Genomic DNA, 25638 nt, shown 5'->3' on the forward strand with positions numbered 1-25638 from the left:
AGTGAATGCTTTTGTAGAAAAACAAGTACCTTGGGTTGAGCAGGGAAAATCAACGCTGGCTTAGTGAACAGACGCTGTCATGGAAATGGAGTGTGCATAATCATCCTACTGTCTAAATGTACCCATTAGACTGTAGCTCAGGCTTGTGATTTAGATAGTGTTCCTGCCACGATCAGCAGGGTGGAAATGTTACTGTGCTAGCAGCTGACATGCAGAAATGTGTTTGATACTGGGCAGGGGCATTGACTCATCATTCCAGTTAGCATGAATGTGGTTTTCTGTGGAATGGAAGTGGGGGACACGTTTGGGGACACGTTTGGGGACATGGCTGATTAACAATAATAGTGTTAGGCTGTAGAGTGTAGAATATGGAATTTGCAAGGCTCTGTGGGTTTTCTGGCTGTGCGGCACACCCTTAGAGAAGATTCTACTTAGAAAATCAAAGGGAAAAAAATGCAATGATGGAGAATGCAGGAACCGTGTGGGTTACATCAACCAACAGTGTACTAAGGCACTGTTGGCACACATACAAATGGGCAAATCTTAAATCGTCCAGGAAATCCCTTGTGCACTGAGACTTGTGAGGAGGTCAGAACAACCACAGTTACGGATTATCCCTGTGAAGACCGTGGGTTAAAAGGTTTATATCTGCACTGGGAACTACACTCTTACTGTACAACCTTGTGGACCTGAGATCAAGTACTAGCACTCACATAAAAAATGTGGTACACAGGTGTAATTCCACTGATAGGGAGGCAGGGGCATCCCCGGGGTTCCTCAGTCTTCTAGCCTAGCCTCATTATTGAGCACCAGGGTTAGGCTCTATTTCAACAAACATGGTAGACGGCTCTTGAGGAAAGACAATTGAGGTTAACCTCTGGCTTTTGTATATGCACATGAACATACATGCAGGTTCACACACATGTGAACACGTGTGTGTGCACATGCAGATTACTTTAGGCTCTCAATCACATCTCACTAAGGGAGTAGCTGGAGGGCTTAAGTGGGTTGTCATCAGCTTCATGTTCATACTTGACATACTGGGACAAACCAGATTTGTCTAGTCCCAGGTTGGCTAGTCTTCCCCTATCTCAGGTTGCCTCCCAAAAGTCAATTTTATTAAGGAAAAAATATCATGAGTTTGTGTATGTTTGTGTGTGTGTTAGCCTTGAAGCATGACAGGTTAGCTTCTATTCACAGTGAAACCCATGGGGCTACCATTGTACTTCCACCTATAGAATGAATAATTGGAAAGTCTCCATATTTTGTGTAATATATATGGTTTTATTAAAAGAAAATACAACCCAATAATGGTAGGTATTTGGTTTCTACTTAGCAACAGATATTGCCATCTGTCCATGACACGTATGGCCATATATCCCATAGAGATATAAATAGAAATATGTATATGCTAATTAATATTGATTATGAATTTGACACCATCTAAGAATCACCTAGGAGACAATGCTCTGTGAATGTCTGTTAGGGAGCATATAGCTTAGGTCAAACTCGGGTCATGCTTGTGAGAGCATCTCTTAATTAGGTTGAGTCACATGGGAAGATCCATCCTAAAGGCAGGCAGTACCAGTCCCTGAGATTAGATCCTCAGTGGATAAAAGGAGAAATCCAGCAGAATGCCGGCATGATTCTCTCTATTCTCTCTTTGTCTCCTGACTGCACATGCAGTCATCTCTCTCTCTCCCATCTGATAGATTGTTATTGCATATTTACACATCGGCTGTATGTTTCTATATAGTTGGTCTCGTCTTCTACCACCTGGGAGATTGAACTCAGGCTTGGTGGCAGGTGCCTTTACCCACTAAGCCATCTCACCAGCCTATTGGACCAGGGCTCTGGGCATCTGTACTGGCAGGTGACATTTCAGACTTTCCTCAGAGAGACTACCTTTCCATGTCTTATCTCTTCTTTCCCCCCTGTCTTCAATGACCCTCCTCATGTTACTCTCCCTGGTACCCTGCACTGCCTCTCTAAGGAGCTTTACATAGGCTGCTTCTCCTAACATATGCCACAGGGCAAGGCAGTGGAGGGAGACCGCATCTTTCTTCCAAAGCCAATGATGAGGTGCCCTCTGACGCCCCTCTGGGTCCTTTCCTCTCATGGTACTGCCCACTGTACAGCCTTTTCTCTCTTCTTGTCTCCAACTCCTCTCATACCACATAAATCACTGTTGCAGTCACTCAGGCCAGGGCATTTTGTTTGTTCTGCACTGAACTAGCTAATGTATGTAGGGAGGTGCCTTAGCTCCCAAGATAGCTTCCCTGTTAGCCGACCTGATACAAATTAATCATTTTGTTCTTTTGCATTATTGCTTCTCCCTTTATTCTATTAAATATGCCATGCACAATACTTTTATCTGCTATTTTATTTTGTCCCTCTCGTACTTTCCATTGGAAATCTAAATTGTGCAATGTGAAACTTAGAAAACATATTCATTCGTAAATGAGTCATTTATTTTTTTATCGTGTGTGTATAGGATTGTTTTGTCTACACATTTGTAACTACACAAATTTGTGTGCCTGGTGCTCACAGAAATCAGAAGAGGGTACCGGATCCCTGGGACTGGAGTTATGGATGGTGGTAAGCTGTCAAGAGAGTTCTGCGTACTGAAAAGGATTCCTTTGCTAGAGCAGTAAGCACTCTCAACATCTGAGCCATCTCTTCAGCCACAGAAGAAATAGCTACGTTTTTTTCTTTTGTAAATTAAATTTCAAGAATGGCAGATGAAATATACTTGTGATAGACATAGGTCAATTTAACTTTTATTCTGACAGTGTCATAGTAGATCAGGAGCCTGTCGGGTCTGTTTTACATGTGATGAGAAGCAGCCATAGCACTGAAGTCTTTAAAGGGCTAAGCCTGGTAATTAAAACAAATACCGATGTTTGGATAGTCTAATGACTTTCTTCTCTGCCACCGTGGAGGAGCAGGGACAACTTGGTGAACAAGTGCTGAGAAGACAATGCATGCCAAAAGACAAAAGCCTTAATAAATGAATGCTGCAAAGGAGTTCCAGAGTCCTAATGCCCAGTCTTTGGTGCCTGTATATGGACTAGGAGACCTACCATGAATTGGTAACTAGCCTCTTGACTGCGTAAAGTTCACAAAGCTGCTAAGAGCTACTCAGAAAATTCCCCCACATCCTTGTGGGATGGAGTTCCAAGCCTCGACCTCTATGTAAGCTATGTTCATGATGATCCTGTTGTGGGTGCTTTAGAAATTCTGTGCAGAGCAAATCAGTGTTTATGAGTGGCTCACTCCATGCAAGATGAGTCAGCTCTCTGTGGGCTGTTGGGTACACAGGAGACACTTGGCTTATTTAGTTACCTCTGATGAGGTGATTCAGTTTGCACATAGTGAGTGTGATGGTTTGTATATCCTTGGACCAGGGAGTGGCACCATCTGAAGGTGTGGCCTTGTTGGAATAGGTGTGACCTGGTTGGAATGGGTGTGTCACTGTGGGTGTGGGTATAAGATCCTCACCCTAGTTGCCTGGAAGTCAGTCTTCCACTAGCAGCCTTTGGATGAAGACATAGAACTCTCAGCTCCTCCTGTGCCATGCCTGCCTGGATACTGCCATGCTCCCTCTTTGATGATAATGGACTGAACCTCTGAACCTGTAAGCCAGCCCCAATTAAATTCTGTTTTTTTTATAAGACTTGCCTTGGTCATGGTGTCTGCTCACAGCAGTAAACCCTGACTAAGACAGCGAGTATATGTATTTCCAGGGAGTGGTTTCTTCACCATGGCACAGACTTGGATATTTTGTTTTCTTTTTCAAAAAATATCCTTTGGCTTTGAAAGCATGCATCTTAGTGTTTGCATTGGCAGGGAGCTCAAGCGTGGCAGCATTGGAGGATAAAATAGGACATTCTTTTTGCACTGCTTTGAATTACAGAGGCTACAGCGCTTGTTAAAAAAGGAGGAGGGACAACCAAAAGCATGCTTATGAAGGTCCCAACATTTACTTAGCGAGATCTATCCCACGGTCTGGGAATTCTGGGAACTGACGTGTCTAAATGGAAGACAATTTTGGTTTCAGAGGACCAGTTAATTTACTAAATTTATTCTGTGACCAATTGTCCCTACAAAGAATCTAGTGTCGCTGGCCAAATCCAGTGAGCAATACCCCAAGTAGCATTCAAGATTGTGAGTTAGTCTACGAAAGCTGTATTTATCAGTAGCTCACATATGGAACCGGAATGCCACATTTGTAAGTGCCATGTTATGGGGACTAGTCAGTTCACTGGATATTAAGAGGCCTGCTATCTAAACCCACCTTTATAGCAGGCATGTTTTCAGAACTATGAGATTAAAATGTATATCCGTCGTCATCGTCATCATCATCAGCAGCAGCAGCATCACTACCTTCACCATCATTTTATTTTTTAGTGAAGGTAGCTTTGTTTCAAACAAAATGTTTTTTTTTTCTTTGTTTTTGTTATCTTTTGCTTTTTGGATTTTTCAAGACAGGGTTTCTCTAGGTAGCCCTGGCTGTCCTAAAACTTACTCTGTAGACCAGGCTGACCTCGAACTCAAAGATCTACCAGCTTCTGCCAGAGTGCTGGTATTAAAGACATGTGCTACCACCCCTGGTTCAAATGAAAGTTTCTATCTAAGTGTGTCAGTTACTGTTCCTGTTGCGACAGCCAAATACCTGACATAAGGAATGTAAAGAGGAGAGGTTTATTTTGACCCTCAGTCTCAGAGGACTTTAAATCATCATAGCAGGGAAGGCATGCTAGTCAAAACAGCTTCTGTACGGATGGGGACCGTCTGGCCAGTGTTCCCTCTAGTACAAGCAGGAAGCAGAGAGATAGGTAGACTTGAATCAGCTGCGCAATAGCCTTCAAAGGTCTACACCAGCCAGCCCCAACGTCTGCCAGCCAAGCCTTACTTTTTAAGGGTGATGCAGCATCCGAAATAGGGTCATTAGCCAGTGATGAAATATATGAGTCTTTAGGGAATATTTTATCTGCAAATCACACTAAGTCTAACACTATAATACCCAGAGGAAGGGCAACTCAGTGGAAAATGGAAACTGAAAATGGAAGCTCAGGAGGGCTTTGGTCAGGAGTCCCTCATTCATGTATTCCCTAGAGCCCTGACCTGACTGTGTCTTATGTCAATTTGATACAAGCTAGAGTCATCTTGAAAGAGGGAACCTTGATTGAGAAAAATCTCCTCATCAGATTGGCCTGTCAGCGAGCCTGTAGTACATTTTTTTTTTCTTTTTGATTGGTGATCAACATGGGAAGGTCCAGCTCATTGTGGGAGGTGTCACTGCTGGGCTGGTGGTCCTGGGTTCTATAAGAAAGCAGGCTGAGTAAGCCATGAGGAGCAAGTCAGTAAGCAGCACCCCTCCGTGTTCTGTGACTTCAGCTCCTGCCTCCATGTTCCTCCCTTACTTGAGTTCCTGCCCTGATTTCTCTCTCAGTGATGAACTGTTACCCAGAAGTATAAGACGAAGTACAGTTTCCTCCCCTAGTTGCTTTTGGACATAGTGCTTTATCCTAGCGATAGAAATCTTTGGCAAGACACTGATCATCACTCATTGTCGAACAGGGAGCATGTGAACGTCAGGTAGATTGTGGCTCTTGAGTTCTAATTTTTTTTTTATAGATATTTTCTTTATTTACATTTCAAATGTTATCCCCTTTCCTAGTTTCCCCTCTGAAAATCCCCTATCCTCTCCACCTTCCACCCTCCACCCACTTCCCAACCCACCCACTCCCATTCCTGGTCCTGGCATTACCCTATAATGGGGCATAGAGCCTTCACAGGACCAAGGGCCTCTCCTCCCATTGATGATGGACTAGGCCATCCTCTGCTACATATCTAGCTAGAGCCACAAGTTCCAACATGTGTTTTCTTTGATTGGTGGTATAGTTCCAAGGAGCTCTGGGGATACTGGTTAGTTCATATTGATGTTCCTCCTATGGGGCTTCAGCACCCTTCAGCTCCCTGGGTATTTTCTCTGTTTCCTTCATTGGGAACCTTGTGCTCTGTCCAATGGATGATTGTGAACATCCACTTCTGTATTTGCCATGCACAGGAGATAGCTATATTAGGCTCCTGTCAGCAGGCTCTTGTTGGCATCTGCCTAGTGTCTGGGTTTGGTGGTTGTTTATGGGATGGATCCCTGGGTGGGAGAGTCTCTGGATGGTCATTCTTTAAATCTCAGCTCCAAGCTTTGTCACTATAACTCCCTCCATGGGTATTTTGTTCCACATTCTAATGAAGTATCCACACTTTGGTCTTCCTTCTTCTTGAGTTTCATGTGTTTTGCAAATTGTATCTTGGGTATTCTAAGTTTCTGGGCTAATATTCATTTAACAGTGAGTGAATATCATGTGTGTTCTTTTGTGATTGGGTTATCTCACTCAGGATGATATCCTCCAGATCTATCCATTTGCCTAAGAAATTCATAAATTCATTGTTTTTTAATAGCTGAGTAGTACTCCATTGTGTAAATGTACCACATTTTCTTTATCCATTCTTCTGTTGAGGGACATCTGGGTTCTTTCCAGCTTCTGGCTATTATAAATAAGGCTGCTATGAACATAGTGGGGCATGTGTCCTTATTACAAGTTGGAACATCTTCTGGTTATATGCCCAGGAGAGGTATTGCTGGATCTTCCAGTAGTACTATGTCCAATTTTCTGAGGAACCACCATACTGATTTCCAGAGTGGTTGCACCAGCTTGCAATCCCACCTTGAGTTCTAATTTTTTTTTGTAGTGCAAATTCTTTTATTTATTTATTTATTTATTATTAGATATTTTCTTTATATACATTTCAAATGCTATCCTGAAAGTTCCCTATACCCTCCCTCCACCCTGTTCCCCTACCCACCCACTCCCACTTCTTGGCCCTGGCATTTCCCTGTACTGGGGCATATAAAGTTTGCAATACCAAGGGGCCTCTCTTCCCAGTGATGGCCAACTAGGACATCTTCTGCTACACATGCAGCTAGAGACTCGAGCTCTGGGGGTACTGGTTAGTTCATATTGTTGTTCTACCTATAGGGTTGCAGACCCCTCAGCTCCTTGGGTGCTTTCTCTAGCTTCTCCATTGGGGGCCCTGTGTTCCATCTTACAGATGACTGTGAGCATCCACTTCTGTATTTGTCACGCACTGGCATAGCCTCATACGAGACAGCTATAACAGGGTCCCCTCAGCAAAATCTTTCTGGCATATGCAATGGTGTTTGCATTTGGTGGCTGATTATTGGATGGATCCCCAGGTAGGGTAGACTCTGGATAGTCCATCCTTTCGTCTTAGCTCCAAACTTTGTCTTTGTAACTCCTTTCATGGGTATTTTGTTCCCTATTTTAAGGAGGAATGAAGTATCCACCCATTGGTCTTCCTTCTTCTTGATTTTCTTGTGTTTTGCAAATTGGGTGGTCTATGTTTCTGGGCTAATATCCACTTATCAGTGAGTGCATATCTAAAGACTTCTTTTGTGATTGGGTTACCTCACTAAAGATGATATCCTCCAGATACATCCATTTGTCCAAGAATTTCATAAATCCATTGTTTTTAATAGCTGAGTAGTACTCCATTGTGTAAATGTACCACATTTTCTGTATCCATTCTTCTGCTGAGGGACATCTGGGTTCTTTCCAGCTTCTGACTATTATAAATACGGCTGCTATGAATGTAGTGGAGCACGTGTTCTTATTACCAGTTGGAATTTCTTTTAGGTATATGCCCAGGAGAGGTATTGCTGGATCTTCCAGTAGTATCATGTCCAATTTTCTGAGGAACCTCCAGACTGACTTCCAGAGTGGTTGTAGAAGCTTGCAATCCCACCAGCAGAGTTCTAATTTTTAATCTCTCCTGCTGGGTGGACACCATTAAAAACAGCCACGCATTCAAGAGATGATTAGCACCCAGTGACTTTGGGGTGAAACTAGCCCGAATTATTACTTTTATTATTTTCATTCATTCATTCATTCATTCATTCATTCATTTTACGTCCAGAAGATGGAGACCCCCATGAGTATTACCCTACCCTGGCACATCAAGTGTCTGAAGGGTTAACCATATCCTCTCCCACTGAGTCCTAACAAGGCAGCCTACGTAGGGGAATGGATTCCATGGACAGGTAATAGTTTTAGGGACCACCCTAACTCCAGCTGTTGAGGAACCCACATGAAGACTGAGATGCACATCTGCTACACATGTGTTGGGGTCCTCTGCCAAGCTCCTCGTGTATGCTCTTTGGTTGGTAAGCTTGCATTATTTTAATGAAACCTCTGCTATTGTGAGAGGGGTTTTACGGAGCATTTGGATTTTAGCTTTAAGGTCAGAAAACTGTTTGAAAGCTTTACTGTGTGACCTTCTTTGTGCCCCTTATGTGAGCAAACACAGAAGTTTCGAGTCCCTGGTGCACTTGTACAGATGCTATCTTAGGTGCAAGTTTCTCAGCAACTTCTATATTTCACACTGTGCTGACCGCTGGTGGGGAGGAGACTGCAGGTCCTCAGTTCAAAAAAAAAAAAATATTATTCTAGCTGAAAGAGTAAGTTAGGGCTAACCTCGAACCCCTTCAGATGAGTGGTTCTGTCAAGGTTCCTGCCCCACCTTTTTTTTTTTTTCTTGCAGAAAAGGCTCCGTTCATGTGCAGATTCTGTTCACTGTACTTAGGGCATTTGTGGCACATTTATAAGACAGTTGAAGGACAGAAACCTCATTTTCCTGTCATTCCTTCTGGAAATGGAGGTCACAAAGGCACAAAAGAAAAAGACTTCATTAAGGAAGAAAGTGGATCTTTCAGAAGGAGACAGACAGTTCATTGTGATCATGACGGAGTATGCCACACTCTGGACTTGGGGGAAGTGGGAGTGATAGCTAGCAGGTGTGCACACTGCTGCATCAATCTCTACCGTGTAGTGCTGATGATTTCACAAGGAGGAATAAGTTAAAAACTGAGGGTCGGGCTGTCAGTGAAGTAGGATGACACATGCAGACTTGAAAGAAACGCAGTGTGAAGCTACAGTAAAGTGTTTACATTTATTCCTAGACATAGACATTTATTTTTCAGTCCTTTATTTCCTTAAAAGGAAGTGAAACTAGCTACATGACAACAGTCCCCGTCCATGGTGACAGTTGTTTCAGATTTTGATTCCTAACGCTTTTCAGGCTCTAAATCACTTTTTTTTTCCCCATAGTGCTTTTTGTTCTGCTCTTTTGACCTAGCCTGGGAATTTTAAAGAACATTTCTTTCTTTCTTTCTTTCTTTCTTTCTTTCTTTCTTTCTTTCTTTCTTTCTTCCTCCCTTTCAAGTTTCTCACTCAAAAAAAGAGCCCTTATAATGTTCTTTCCTAAATTCAAAGTGTAAAGATGATAAAATTCTAAAATAAAATTAATGGGTAAAGAAACAATGCTTTTATCTGTAATTATGTAAACAATTTTATAATTAAACTCTGTAGTACAAGGCAATTGGATTTTTGCACTTTTTGAAAACAACAAGCTGCTTATATCTGGAGGGATAAATATGACAAGGGGTGGGGAGAGCTGAGAAAGAGAAGGTGAGGGGTGAATATAGTCAAGCTATATGTTGTACTTGTACAAAAAGGTCTTTAAGGAATTTAGCACTATGTACAATAAATACAAATGATAAAAATTTCATGTAAGAACAGAAACTCCCTGTCACGTGTCTTACACTGTTTGTAAATGTATAGAGTATAATTTTAAATCCTAGGCTTAGGTAATTATGATCTGTTGCTGACAAATACAGTTTTTAACAATCAGGCTCTAGTTTCAGACTAGCCAACAGAATACCCAGGCAAGGCATCATGTCTTTGGGGTGGGGGTGTCTAAAATATGGTCCCTCAAATGGTGTTGACGGCTGATGCAGCTTCTCAATGCTGCTACCTTGCTCTTAATCCTTTGTCTGTGTTTTGTGGCAATTTAATGCTTTTGAATGAGTTGAAGCGTTTGATTATTCGATACATATAGTCACATAGATGTCTATATGGCAATGGAATCAAATCTTGTGGTGAATAGTTACATACTAAATGATTCAGTCAGGGAAAGACCTTAGGTAACAGTGGTCCATGATTATAATGGAGCTTAAAGATCCCTCTCTTAGTGACATCATACCTACTGTTGTGCTGTGGTGGAACACATTATCCACTCATCTGTGATGATCCTGATGCAAACAACCACCTGTCCTGTAGGTCACATGGGCACACAGCCCATGGAACTACGTGTAGAACACACTTCCTAATTAATAACTATGCTGTTATCAATTTTTTCATATTTACTCAATTGTACTTTTTATTAGTAGAGTACACTAAGACATATAATGTCATGGGGCAGGAGAGAGAGGTGGCTCAGTAGGCAGGAGCACAGGATGTTCTTTGGAGTCATCCATGTTCACTTCCGTGCACCCATACAGTGGCTCACAACCATCTATAACGCTAGTTCAAAGGGAATCTGGTGCCCTTTTATGGTTTCTGCAGGTACTGTATGCATGTGGTACATAGCCATACAGACAAAACACTCACATAATTAGATAAAATAAAAATATCATTCATCAAAACAGTACCAGGAGCTATCATGGCAGCATCTATCTCTTGCCTCCCAAGTCCTCAAAGAGTAACATGGAGTGATTGTCCTACACCATCTAGGTTTGTTCAGGTGCAAAATATAAAGCTACTTCAAGGGAGAAGCGGCCCTAGTTATGTTTTTCAGAATACATCCTTGTTGTTAAAATGACAAATGTCTGTACTAATTAGACATCTAACAGAGTGAAATCCAACTTCAAGATTATTGTACAGTGTTTGAATTCTGAAAATATTGAAGAACTGGGGAGCTGGAGAGGTAAAATAGTGATTAAGAGCACTGGCTGCTCTTCCAGGTGAGCACCCACACCCACATCCATTCCTCAGCTCACACCATCTGTAACTCCAGTCCCTGGGGATCTGACACCATCTTTTGGTTTTTCTGGGTACTAGTGAGTCACATGATGCATAGACATACATGCAGGCAAAATATCCACATAAAAAAAGTAAAAAAAGCTCTTCTGGTCCGACCAGCACCGGGATAGCTAGGGCGCAGGGTCGGCTGACACCCGCCAGCTACCCACGACACCCGCCACAGGATCTTGGGACTTCTGGTGAGTGGAACACAGCTTCTGCTCCGGTCCAGTTGCGCCCGGGACCTGAGACTGCATTGGTTAGGGAAGCAGAAGACCGGCCTGAGTGGAGCCACAAGCCTCTTCGGGTCTGGCCAGCACCTGGGTAGATGGAGCGCAGGGTGGGCTGACACCCGCCAGCTACCCACAACACCCGCCACAGGATTTTGAGACTTCTGGTGAGTGGTACACAGCTTCTGCTCCAGTCCAATCTCGCGGGACCTGAGACTGCTTTGCTTGGGGAGGCAGAAATCCGGCCTGAGTAGGGCCACAAGCCTCTTCCGGTCTGAACAGCACCGGGGTAGCTAGAGTGCAGGGTCTGCTGACACCCACCAGCTACCCACGACACCCGCCACAGGATTTTGAGACTTCTGGTGAGTGGAACACAGAGTCTGCTCCAATCTTTAAACAGTGACAACAATAACAACTAATCCCAGAGATTACCAGATGGCGAAAGGTAAACGTAAGAATCTTACTAACAGAAACCAAGACCACTCACCATCATCAGAACCCAGCACTCCAACTTCGCCCAGTCCAGGGCACCCCAACACACTGGAAAAGCTAGATCCGGTTCTAAAAGCATATCTCACGATGATGGTAGAGGACATCAAGAAGGACTTTAATAACACACTTAAAGAAATACAAAAGAACACTGGTAAACAGGTAGAAGACATTAAAGAGGAAGCACAAAAATCCCTTAAAGAATTGCAGAAGAACACTGCTAAACAGGTAGAAGACATTAAAGAGGAAGTACAAAAATCCCTTAAAGAATTGCAGGAGAACACTGCTAAACAGGTAGAAGACATTAAAGAGGAAGCACAAAAATCCCTTAAAGAATTGCAGGAGAACACTGCTAAACAGGTAGAAGACATTAAAGAGGAAGCACAAAAATCCATTAAAGAATTGCAGGAAAACCAGACCAAACAGGTGATGGAATTGAATAAAACCATCCAAGACCTAAAAAGGGAAGTAGAAACAATGAAGAAAACCCAAATTGAGGCAACACTGGAGATAGAAACACTAGGAAAGAAATCTGGAACCATAGATACGAGCATCAGCAACACAATACAAGAGATGGAAGAGAGAATCTCAGGTGCAGAAGACTCCATAGAGAACATTGGCACGACAATCAAAGAAAATACAAAATCCAAAAAGATCCTAACTCAAAATATCCAGGAAATCCAGGACAAAATGAGAAGACCAAACCTATGGATAATAGGAATAGATGAGAATGAAGATTTTCAACTCAAAGGACCAGCAAATATATTCAACAAAATTATAGAAGAAAACTTCCCAAACCTAAAGAAAGAGATGCCCATGAACATACAAGAAGCTTACAGAACTCCAAATAGACTGGACCAGAAAAGAAATTCCTTCCGACACATAATAATCAGAACAACAAATGCACTAAATAAAGATAGAATACTAAAAGCAGTAAGGGAAAAAAGTCAAGTAACATATAAAGGCAAGCCTATCAGAATTACACCGGATTTTTCACCAGAGACTATGAAAGCCAGAAGGGCCTGGACAGATGTTATACAGAAACTAAGAGAACACAATTTCCAGCCCAGGCTACTATACCCAGCCAAACTCTCAATTAACATAGATGGAGAAACCAAAGTATTCCACGATAAAACCAAATTCACACATTATCTTTCCACAAATCCAGCACTTCAAAGGATAATAACAGAAAAAAACCAATACAAGGACGGAAACCACGTCCTAGAAAAAGCAAGAAGGTAATCCCTCAACAAACCTAAAAGAAGACAGCCACAAAAACAGAACACCAATTCTAACAACAAAAATAAAAGGAAGCAACAATTATTTCTCCCTAATATCTCTTAATATCAATGGACTCAACTCCCCAATAAAAAGACATAGACTAACAGGCTGGCTACAGAAACAGGACCCAACATTTTGCTGCTTACAGGAAACTCATCTCAGAGAAAAAGATAGACACTACCTCAGAATGAAAGGCTGGAAAACAATTTTCCAAGCAAATGGTATGAAGAAACAAGCTGGAGTAGCCATTATAATATCTGATACGATTGATTTCCAACCCAAAGTCATCAAAAAAGACAAGGAAGGGCACTTCATTCTCATCAAAGGTAAAATCCTCCAAGAGGAACTATCAATTCTGAATATCTATGCTCCAAATACAAGGGCAGCCTCATTCATTAAAGATACTTTAGTAAAGCTCAAAGCACACATTGCACCTCACACAATAATAGTGGGAGACTTCAACACACCACTTTCACCAATGGACAGATCATGGAAGCAGAAACTAAACAGGGACACAGTGAAACTAACAGAGGTTAGGAAACAAATGGATCTGACAGATATCTACAGAACATTTTATCCTAAAACGAAAGGATATACCTTCTTCTCAGCACCTCACGGTACCTTCTCCAAAATTGACCACATAATTGGTCACAAAACAAGCCTCAATATATACAAAAATATTGAAATTGTCCCATGCACCCTATCAGATCACCATGGACTAAGACTGATCTTCAATAACAAAAGAAATAATAGAAAGCCAACACACACGTGGAAACTAAACAACACTCTTCTCAATAATACCTTGGTCAAGGAAGGAATAAAGAAAGAAATTAAGGACTTTCTGGAGTTTAATGAAAATGAAGCCAAAACATACCCAAACTTATGGGACACACTGAAAGCATTTCTAAGAGGAAAACTCATAGCTCTGAGTGCCTCCAAAAAGAAACTAGAGAGAGCACACATTAGCAGCTTGACAACACACCTAAAAGCTCTAGAACGAAAGGAAGCAAATTCACCCAAGAGGAGTAGACGGCAAGAAATAATCAAACTCAGGGGTGAAATCAACCAAGTGGAAACAAGAAGAACAATTCAAAGAATCAACCAATCGAGGAGCTGGTTCTTTGAGAAAATCAACAAGATAGATAAACCCTTAGCCAGACTCACTAGAGGGCATAGGGAAAGTACTCTAATTAACAAAATCAGAAATGAAAAGGGAGACATAACAACAGACCCTGAAGAAATCCAAAACACCATCAGATCATTCTACAAAAGGCTATACTCAACAAAACTGGAGAACCTGGATGAAATGGACAAGTTTCTAGACAGATACCAGGTACCAAAGTTAAATCAAGATCAGGTTAATGATCTAAACAGTCCCATATCCCCTAAAGAAATAGAAGCAGTCATTAATAGTCTCCCAACCAAGAAAAGCCCAGGACCAGATGGGTTTAGTGCAGAGTTCTATCAAACCTTCAAAGAAGAACTAATCCCAGTTCTTCACAAACTATTCCACAAAATAGAATCAGAAGGTACTCTACCCAACTCATTCTATGAAGCCACAATTACTCTGATACCTAAACCACATAAAGACCCAACAAAAATAGAGAACTTCAGACCAATTTCCCTTATGAATATTGATGCAAAAATCCTCAATAAAGTTCTCGCTAACCGAATTCAAGAACACATCAAAACAATCATCCATCCTGACCAAGTAGGATTCATCCCAGGGATGCAAGGATGGTTCAATACACGAAAACCCATCAATGTAATCCATTCTATAAACAAACTCAAAGACAAAAACCACATGATCATCTCGTTAGATGCTGAAAAAGCATTTGACAAAATCCAACACCCATTCATGATAAAAGTCTTGGAAAGATCAGGAATTCAAGGCCCATACCTAACCATGATAAAACCAATCTACAGCAAACCAGTAGCCAACATCAAAGTAAATGGTGAGAAGCTGGAAGCAATCCCACTAAAATCAGGGACTAGACAAGGCTGCCCACTCTCTCCCTACCTATTCAACATTGTACTTGAAGTCCTAGCCAGAGCAATTAGACAACAAAAGGAGATCAAGGGGATACAAATCAGAAAAGAAGAAGTCAAAATATCGCTTTTTGCAGATGATATGATAGTATACATAAGTGACCCTAAAAATTCCACCAGAGAACTCCTAAGCCTGATAAATAGCTTCGGTGAAGTAGCTGGATATAAAATTAACTCAAGAAAGTCAATGGCCTTTCTGTACACAAAGGATAAACAAGCAGAGAAGGAAATTAGGGAAACAACACCCTTCTCAATAGTCACAAACAATATAAAATACCTTGGCGTGACTCTAACTAAGGAAGTGAAAGATCTGTATGACAAGAACTTCAAGTCCCTGAAGAAAGAAATTAAAGAAGATCTCAGAAGATGGAAATAACTCCCATGCTCAGGGATTGGCAGGATCAACATTGTAAAAATGGCTATCTTGCCAAGAGCAATCTACAGATTCAATGCAATCCCCATCAAAATTCCAACTCAATTCTTCAACGAATTGGAAAGGGCAATCTGCAAATTCATCTGGAACAACAAAAAACCTAGGATAGCAAAAACTCTTCTCAAGGATAAAAGAACCTCTGGAGGAATCACCATGCCTGACCTAAAGCTGTACTACAGAGCAATTGTGATAAAAACTGCATGGTACTGGTATAACGACAGACAAGTAGACCAATGGAACAGAATTGAAGACCCTGCGATCAACCCACATACCTTTGGTCACTTGATCTTTGACAAGGGAGCAAAAACCATCCAGTGGAAAAAAGACAGCATTTTCAACAAATGGTGCTGGCACAACTGGCGGTTATCAAGTAGAAGAATGCGAATTGATCCATTCCTATCCCCTTGTACCAAGGTCAAATCTAAGTGGATTAAGGAACTCCACATAAAACCAGAGACACTGAAACTTATAGAGGAGAAAGTAGGGAAAAGCCTCGAAGATATGGGTACAGGGGAAAAATTCCTGAATAGAACAGCAAAGGCTTGCGCTGTAAGATCGAGAATCGATAAATGGGACCTCATAAAGTTGCAAAGCTTCTGCAAGGCAAAAGACACCGTCAATAAGACAAAAAGACCACTAACAGATTGGGAAAGGATCTTTACCTATCCTAAATCAGACAGGGGACTAATATCCAATATATATAAGGAACTCAAGAAGGTGGACTCAAGAAAATCAAATAACCCCATTAAAAAATGGGGCTCAGAACTGAACAAAGAATTCTCACCTGAGGAATACCGGATGGCTGAGAAGCACCTGAAAAAATGTTCAATATCCTTAATCATCAGGGAAATGCAAATCAAAACAACCCTGAGATTCCACCTAACACCAGTCAGAATGGCTAAGATCAAAAATTCAGGTGACAGCAGATGCTGGCGAGGATGTGGAGAAAGAGGAACACTCCTTCATTGTTGGTGGGATTGCAAGCTGGTACAACCACTCTGGAAATCAGTTTGGCGGTTCCTCAGAAAATTGGACATAATACTACCAGAGGATCCAGCAATACCTCTCCTGGGCATATATCCAGAAGATGCTCCAACCGGTAAGAAGGACACATGCTCCACTATGTTCATAGCAGCCTTATTTATAATAGCCAGAAGTTGGAAAGAACCCTGATGCCCCTCAACAGAGGAATGGATACAGAAAATGTGGTACATTTACACAATGGAGTACTACTCAGCTATTAAAAGGAATGAATTTATGAAATTCCTAGGCAAATGGATGGATCTGGAGGGCATCATTCTGAGTGAGGTAACATATTCACAAAGGAACTCACACAATATGTACTCACTGATAAGTGGATATTAGCCCAAAAACTTAGGATACCCAAGATATAAGATACAATTTGTTAAACGCATGAAACTCAAGAAGAACGAAGACCAAAGTGTGGACACTGTGCCCCTTCTTGGAATTGGGAACAAAACACCCATGGAAAGAGTTACAGAGATAAAGTTTGGAGCTGTGAAGAAAGGATGGACCATCTAAAGACTGCCATATCCAGGGATCCATCCCATAATCAGCTTCCAAACACTGACACCATTGCATACACTAGCAAGATTTTGCTGAAAGGACCCAGATATAGCTGTCTCTTCTGAGACTATGCCGGGGCCTAGCAAACACAGAAGTGGATGCTCACAGTCAGCTATTGGATGGATCACAGGGCCCCCAATGGAGGAGCTAGAGAAAATACCCAAGGAGCTAAAGGGAACTGCAACCCCATAGGTGGATCATTATTATGAACTAACCAGTTCCCCAGAGCTCTTGACTCGAGCTGCATTTGTATCAAAAGTAGGCCTAGTCGGCCATCACTGGAAAGAGAGGCTCATTGGACTTGCAAAATTTATATGCCTTAGTACAGGGGAATGCCAGGGCCAAGGGGTGGGGGTGGGTGGGTGGGGTACTGGGGGGGAAGTGTATTGGGGACTTTTTGGATAGCATTGGAAATGTAATTGAGGAAATTACCTAATTAAAAAAAAATAAATAAAGTAAAATAACAAAAAAAAACATGAAAAAAAAAGTAAAAAAAAAAAAAAGCAAAACAAAACTAAGCTTTACTAGGTAAATAAAATAATAATCTCAGGGGCAAAGTGAACATGAGAAATAGAAACACAACTTTCCGCTGCGCAACTGTATTCCCAATGTTTATACAGAATTGTGTGTGTATATGATGTGCATGTGTGCATGCATACATGTATGAAGACATGAGTGCACATGTGTGCATACGCAGGCATGGGTGAGCTGGGGCAGGAATGTCTGCTCTCTATGGCTGCTCTGCTCCTCTTCCCATGTTGACTCCAGGGATCAAGCTCAGGTCGTGAGGCTCACATGGCAAGTCCTTTTGCCTGCAGAGCTATCTTGCTGGCCCCACATGCTGGTTTTGAAAATTTGCACTACACTCTCTGAACATATTTTATTATTCCCACTTGCAGCTTTCCATTGCCTGGGGAGCAAAATCACATTAACTGCCTATTCCATGTCATTTGCTCCCCTTAGCGCACCACACACAGCATCTCATTTAATTTTATAGCTTTATGAGGTATGGGTTCACATTAGTTATTTGACGGATAAGGATTGTGAGAACCAGAAAGATGAACTAACTTGCTATTAGTCACGCAGTTGGGAACAGTTAAGATACAGTATGATCTTTGGCAGTCTGACTTGAGAACTCCCATCCTGCCTCACTAAGTCTTTCATGGGGTTAAGACTTGTGCTTAACAGTCTCTGTAGTGTGTACAAAAAACAAACTTTACCCAACTATGACAGAGACTTGCAACCTCACCTAGAGTTTTCCTTTCTCCATCTGAAATTGAAATTTGAAATTAATCATGGATGACGTTCCCTAGCAGAGACTCGTCATCTAGAAAACCAATTTTATACTTACAAAAACGACCATTCTGAGCCTTCCTGGTATCTGGAGGTTTTCTGAACTGCAGTATTCTGAGTGGCAGCTTTTAGAAACCATCAACATGCTACGATGACATTCTCTATTCTCTCTCTACCCTGGCAACAGCAAAGACCAACTCAAGAGACATGGGGAAAACAGGGGAAGCCATGTAGAAGATGACTTAGCCACTAGGGATTTTGTCCGATTTTGAAATAGGCCAGGGAGACCCAGTAGCCACTGCTAAGCTAGAACTTCTACTTATAAAATTGGGTCTTGAAAGACCCCCAAACTTAGGGCTGGAGGGAAAGTTCCAGTAAGTCTAGTCTCCTCTCAAAATATCTCATTCATGTAACCCTTAGGATTTCGAATTGACTGATTGTTTCATGAAGTACACTTTGGCAATCTGGGCCTGGAAAGAGACCTGGATCATGGAGACTTAGCATAAGGTGGGGCCTTGGTGACCAGCTTGTCTTTCTCAGTATGGACTGAGGAACCAAAAGATTAAACAGACATCTTGCAGCTTGTCAGTGTTCGCTTATAGCAAAACTCAGACCCATTGGCTCCAATATCAGAGATTTTAGTTGGCCGGCTTGATCTCCCTTCCAAGCACAGCGTCTGACCTTTTAGATTGGTGGTCTAAGTTCCTCCCTCTTCACTCTATGCCTTTGTTGGCAAGAGTGCTATGGCTGAAGCTACCATTCCAACTCACAGAGCCCTGGCTATGCAACCAAGTGACCAACCCCTATGCATGTAATGAAAAAAATTAAAAATAAAAACAAAAATCCCCACCACACTTAACACTATATGCAGTAGTACTGGGTATTTCCTTAATATTCCAAGTTCTTGAACCACCAGTACACCGCAGTTTATTGATAGGCAATCCTAAAATTATAATTTTATTTTTTACCCATAGCCATAAGATGCATACACAGAAGAAACCATGAAATGAAACAAATTTCCATCCTTTACCTGACTATCATTTTAAAGGTAGGCTCTGAGGGAGTTAATTTTGCTTTTGGAGATGTGTGTCTTACATCAGTGATGGTCTACAGCAATTTCTATGTACACCATGGGCAAATAGAACAGGTTGAGAACTTTCTATGGGATGGAGGTTTGGCACATGGGCTCATATTGGATCTAGTATCGACCTACCAGGAGCAGCTGCAGCAGCAGCACCAGCAGAAGCAGCAGGTATTGTTGGGCCTTTGGTTTCCAGGCGCTTGAGACACAGCCTGTGTTCCTTCATTTTGTGACTGCTGCCGTTTTCTCATGTCAGCTGCTTCAGAACCCAACTGGCTAAAGGGAGACAGAAAATATTAAGTCATGAAGAGCCTTGGTAAAGGCAAGTGAAGAGAAATACTGTTAGACACAATGCAACAGGAATGGAAAACCCAAAGCAAGCTCAGTAGTCAGAACCACTGGCTGCTCTTGCAGAGGACCCAGATAAATTCCCAGTACCCACAGGGGACTCACAAGCAGCCTGGAACTCTAGTTCCAGGAGATATCAGATGCCATCTTCTGGCCCCTGTGGGCACTACACACAGATGGCACACATACTTACAAGCAGTCAAAACACTCATCACATAAAATAAAATAAATAAATCTAAAATAATATCTTTAAAAATCTACAAGAAATAAGTCATAGTGCCAAAGAATATATAGAGCATGCAGTAAAGATAAAAGCAAAAGATTAAAGCATAAGAAAATGGGCCCAAGTAGAGGAGAAACAGAGAGGCCCCAGAATACAACTCAAAAATATTTTTAGCCCGAAGGTAGAAGTAACGGACCATCAGTGAAGTGATATTTTAAGGAGAGTTGGCTAGCAACTTCTCAGAAGAAAGCAAACCAGAGACTCAAAGTGAAAGAACACTGTACATGCTGAGCAGGATGAATGAAATCAAACTAAGCTCACACTTATACATATTACAGCAAAACACCAATTTTTCAAAGCTGAAGGGGATACGGAATTAGCACGGAAATATGAGTTTGATTGACAGTATGCTGTTAACAGGCATGGTACCAGGGAAGAAAATAATGCTTTCCATATGCTGAGAGTATGGCACGCCGTAATTTTATATTCACCTAAACACAGCTTCGGGAGTGGAGATTATTTCTGACAGATTCACTCAGTGTGTTACTCTGTGTTGTAATACACTGTATTGCTGGACTCAAGTCAGAAGCAAACAAAGTCAGAGGGAGGGAGCCACGGCATGCTAACAATTAAGCATTGAACTGGAAAATAGGACAGCAGACTTAACGACTAGCTATGGGAAGCCCCCAAGTTTCTCTACTTAGAAAGAATGAGAAGTAAATTTAAGACTACATCAATCAGGAGGAGGGGACACTGTCCTTCCCTGGAAACTGATTTTGTAGACATGCCAATGTCCCTAAGTTTTGTTTTGTTTTAATCCAGAAGTCATTTCCCCTTGTTTACTGAATTGTAGTGGGTTGCATGTCAGACTCTCCCAGGAAAACTCATGCTGAAGTCTAACTCTTCAACATGGTAAGTAGCAGTTGTGAAAACCCCTATGAGCCATTGGCTTGTGGTGGGTCCACTCTGGTGAAAGTGTTAATGTATTTCCAGTGAGACTGAACTAGCTAAGAGAAAGCCACAAGAGTGAATTATTTTAAGTCGGCTTTCCCGAGTCCACTCCTTCATATATGACTGCTTGCTATCTGTTCTTTGCCCTGTACTGAATTAGCATGTGGCCTGCATTAAAAAAGTAAGCACATGTTGGGCCCTAACTTCTAATTCTCCAGACTCTAGAATGGCAAGGCCCAAAGCATTCTTCTTGTTATATGCTGCTGGGCTCCGGGTATTCTGGGATAATGTGATGGAATAAGTGAAGATACAACAGGCCTATCGGTTGCATCCAGCATTAGAATGAACTGAGCTTATCATCCTCAAGTCCATAAATGGAACTCCTTGTCTCTACTGTGATAGTACTAAAAGGTAAGGCTTTTGGACGTAACTGAGTGAAGGCAGATGGAATCCATGGGAGTGAATTTCCTGTCTTCACATAGTGGACCCCAGGTTACTTTCCTGCCTTCTCCCATGTGAGACTACTGGTAGAAGTCATCAGTTCATCAGAACCTGGCCACGTCGGACCCAACACTCAGATTCCCAGCTAATGAAACCACCATAAACACACCTCCCTGGTTTATAACCCCCCCCCCCCCCCCACTGGACATTTGTTATAGCAGCCCACGGTGAAGAAGACAAACACCGACCAACGACTCTTGGAAATACTGATTATTCTTGCTTGCTCTCCTGGGCACAACCCTCATATGTTCTTTCTATCTCATGTGTCCCTTCCAGGACACCATTGGTGTTCTTGAACCAGCTTAACAAATATTTATGCCTGCCTCCTATATGCTGCACATTGGCAAAACAAGGAAAGGGCCATGAGGTGTTTTACACCCAACATTATTATACCCAATATCGATTTCCTAGGCCTCCGCTGCAAGTGTATAAGAAGCGGTGAGGATGATGGAAAGGGAAGCATATGCTTGCTGGTTCATGTGGTGCTTCTTACAGAAAAATTCCAAAAGATTGAGGCAATGCTTCATCAAAGACAGCTCAAGAGCCAGTCGTGTAGAACTTGTTTATTTCCAGGATACTAGGGCTAATCAAAATAGCAAACTTTAAAAAGTACTATATCTAAAAATATACATAGGTGCTTGATGGGAAACTATAGATATCTACAAAAACACAGGGCCTGCACTGGGACGCGTTATTTTCTCAGATAATGGCATCAAAAGTTTCTTAAATGTTCATTGTTATAAAATTATTTTATAAATTCAGTGTGTGCATGATAAAAATATTAGTTATGCCACTCTCAGAACTTAATAAAGGATTCAAAGGCATTAAAAATAAACAAATCCCTGCTACATTTGTGCTGGGGTCTAGGTCCAGCCTGTGTGTGTTCTTTGGGTGGTGGTTTAGTCTTCGGGTTCAGGTTAGTTGCCTCTGTCTGTCTTCTTGTACATTGCCTATTCCTTCTGGATCCCTCAACCCTTTCCCCAACTCTTCCACAAGACTCCCTGAGCTCTGTATAATGTTTGACTGTGGGTCTTTGTATCTGATTCAGTCACCTTTTTTGGTGGAGCCTCTTAGAAGACAATAGATGTGTAGGTTGGTCTTCATGCAGGTCTCTCAACAACTGGAGATGGGCCGTTCCTGACCCTATTGCTGTCTGTGGATTCTGTTCCCCTAACTGGGTTGCCATGTCTGGCCTCAGTGGAAGAGGGTGTGTTTAGTCCTGCAATGACTTGATGTGCCAGGGTGGATTGGTTTCTTGGGGGAAACTCCCCCTTCTCAGAGGAGAGGGGGAAGGAGGTGTGTATATGGGGGGACTGGGAGAAGAAGAGCAGCTTTGATTAGGATGTTAAGTGAATAAATAAGATAATTAGTGCAAAAAAAACCCAACTAACAAAACAAAAACAAACAAAAAACCCAAAGACAATTCATAAGTCAGGCACTTCTGGAAGAACAGAAGGGTGCTTAGCTTACTTATTAACATAAGACTATGATATTATAAACATGTATTTATTTTATGTATATGGATGTTTGCCCATACCACAATGCATTCCTGATGCCTGCAGAGAGCAGAAGAGAGCATTAAATCCCCCAGAACTGGAGCTGCAGATGGTTGTGAGCCACCAGGTGGGTCCTCTGGAAGAGCACTAAGTGCTCGCTTAACTATTGAGCAATCTCTCCAGCGTCTGTAATTAGGATAATTTTGGTGGTGAAGCAACGGAATAGATAAGTGGATTGATAAACAGAGTCAAACCCTCTTGAAATCATGGCTAACAGCAGGATGTTCCCGTGTCCTTCAGGGCACACACCTGAAAATTCAACACCAGTGTTGAAGGGAAAGGGGTGGAGTTTATCAGCACATACAGAAGCAAAATCGGCACAGCACAGATCTTTATCTTCTCGTCCTCATTAATCTCAGTTTTTAATCAAAACAAATTTTAATGTCATAAATAAATCATAGAAGAATTATGTTAATGAAGCATAATTCTCAGATACTTTTGAACATGTGGAAGCTGATTCTTTTCATCCTTCTATCCTTGAGTCTTGGGGTGGGGTAAGAAAATAGAGGAAGCTGCTCTAGAAGAATCATGTAGCTGCTTCAAGCTCGGAATTCACATCAAGCTCTCTTAGAACCGCCCAGGAGCTGGAGCAGAGCAGAGCAGAGCAGAGCAGAGCAGAGCAGAGCAGAGCAGAGCAGAGCAGAGCAGAGCAGAGCAGAGCAGAGCAGAGCAGAGCAGAGCAGAGCAGAGCAGAGCTAGCAAAGTGTCCAGTTTGCAGCCTTAAATGTTTCCCTCCCACCAGCCACATTCAGAAGTGCATCATTTATAATAAGATGCTGGGAAGGCTGCAATGCAATTGATACCGATGGTCCCAGCTTCACAATTCCATCTTCCAAGACTACACAAATGAGTTAATAACGAAAACCCAGAAATTACATACAATGACCAGAGAGGGTTGATCCTGTTATATAATATGTGTGACTTTCAAGGGAGGCTAATGGAAGTCTGATCTCATTTCCAGCTGTGAATAATTTTACCCTTTCATTTCTCCTCCTTTTCAGGTTCCCTTTGGATCAGGTGCAGTGATCAAAACCATTTTATAGACTGAAGACAGAGCCATATAAGACAAGATAAAATTTTAAAAGGATAAATTTAAAAGATGATGATTTTAGGTCTCAAAGTAGCTGTTTAAAGCTAGGATGGGAAACACACAGCTTCACGGCAGCACGTGAAAACACGTAGGTATTTGCAGGAGTATATTAACCCTGTGTGTTGTTCTGAGTAAAATAGTTAACAGGACTGACATTACATTACCACTGTTCCCCAAACCTTCCCCATAAAGGATGAGTGTGAACTTTGGTATGGGTCTTAGAGAACTGTGTGTGTCTCTCTGTATGTGACTGTGTATGTGAGTGTGAGAGGCACACACAAGGGAAACACTTGGATTATATCTAAAAACTTATACAAAACTGGATGTTTTGATCTATATAACATATAACTATGAGAACAATGAGTTTTGCGTTTCCTTATTTTGAGAGAAAAAGAAAGCCCTTACATCTTTAATAGTTATGAGGTTGTGATAAGGAGGTGATCCATTTTGGAAATTTAGGAAGACTTGGAGAAGAACTGATTCTGTACATCAAAGTTAGTTCTTGGGCAAGGAAGATGGTTCAGCAGGTTAGAGGACCTGCTACAGAAGCATAAAAACTTGAACTCATATCCTCAGAAGTCATGGTAAAAACTGGGTCTGGGCAAGAATTGCCCATGAGCCCAGAGCTGTCAGGGAGGCAAGGCTAGAAGCACAAGGCCCTCTGGGTATTGTGGGATGCAAGACTAGATCTAGCCAGGTTCTATGGCACGCTGAAGTGTGGTGTGTGAACAAGCTCCCTGTTCACATTGCTTCTGTCTAAGTCTTGTGTCTATCGTTTACAGGAAGACCTTTGGGTAGTTACTTAGCTCTCGTTTGTGGCAGTTTCCTCACTGGCAGATAGAAATTAACAATAGAGTACATCAACATTCCAGCATCACTGTGGGGGTAAAAAGAATTGGACCAAATCCTGCACTCACAGTAAGTACCTGGCAAGTGTCAGCTCTGTCAAGGGAATACAGAAGTGAGTTGTTATCCTCATGTGCCAGCAAGCTGGATGCTGGTGTTTCTAGACTACAAATGGCAAAGATTTTCCTTAGTATCTTTTTTCTGAAGATCATTTCAGTTCCTCTGTGATGGGCTTTTATGTGCACTGGTTAGGATTTTCCTGTCTCAAGGGATCTACACAAAAGCGTACTCAGTGAAGAAATAAGACTAAAGAGTTGGCTCTTTTCCTTGCACTTCCATGCTGTAATTTTTATTGCATGTAAATGAACCGAGTCCCAAGTGACTCATCATCATACCCACAAGCAGCTCGTTATCCAACGATGCACAGCATGATCATTGTGGTCATCTTGTCAAGTATAGGGGAGGCATTCTACTCAATTACATCCTTACTGACTCAGTGTCCAGCCTCCAAAAGGTACTTGCTAAACAAGCCAAAGCTGCGAGCGAGCCTCTCTGGCTACACAGCGGACAAGGGGAGCAATTCACCACACGAAGGTATTTACTTTTAGTTGTGATAGACCCTCTCCTCCTTGGAGAAAAGCAAATCCTCAATGCAAATTTTCTCCCCAGTCCTCTGCTTCAGCTAGGTCAGCATGCCTTTCTAACTGAGCAAGGAAGATGCTAGATACAACTTC

The 25638-nt window shown here is 41.9% G+C and overlaps 1 protein-coding gene across 2 annotated transcripts in view; it reads right to left on the bottom strand.

The window, feature by feature from the left end:
- Positions 1–25638, bottom strand: part of Rgs17 (regulator of G protein signaling 17) — a 103674-nt gene that overhangs the window by 24713 nt on the left and 53323 nt on the right. For both annotated transcript variants that reach the window (XM_021174753.2, XM_029482290.2), the window contains exon 2: positions 19522–19665. In XM_021174753.2, the coding sequence (XP_021030412.1) occupies positions 19522–19640 (119 nt within the window). In that variant the 5' untranslated portion in view covers positions 19641–19665. The remainder of the gene's footprint in view (positions 1–19521; positions 19666–25638) is intronic.

The sequence above is a fragment of the Mus caroli genome, unplaced genomic scaffold, assembly GCF_978045245.1.
Source record: "Mus caroli unplaced genomic scaffold, Mus_caroli_1 scaffold_9, whole genome shotgun sequence".
NCBI classification, from domain to species: Eukaryota; Metazoa; Chordata; class Mammalia; order Rodentia; family Muridae; genus Mus; species Mus caroli.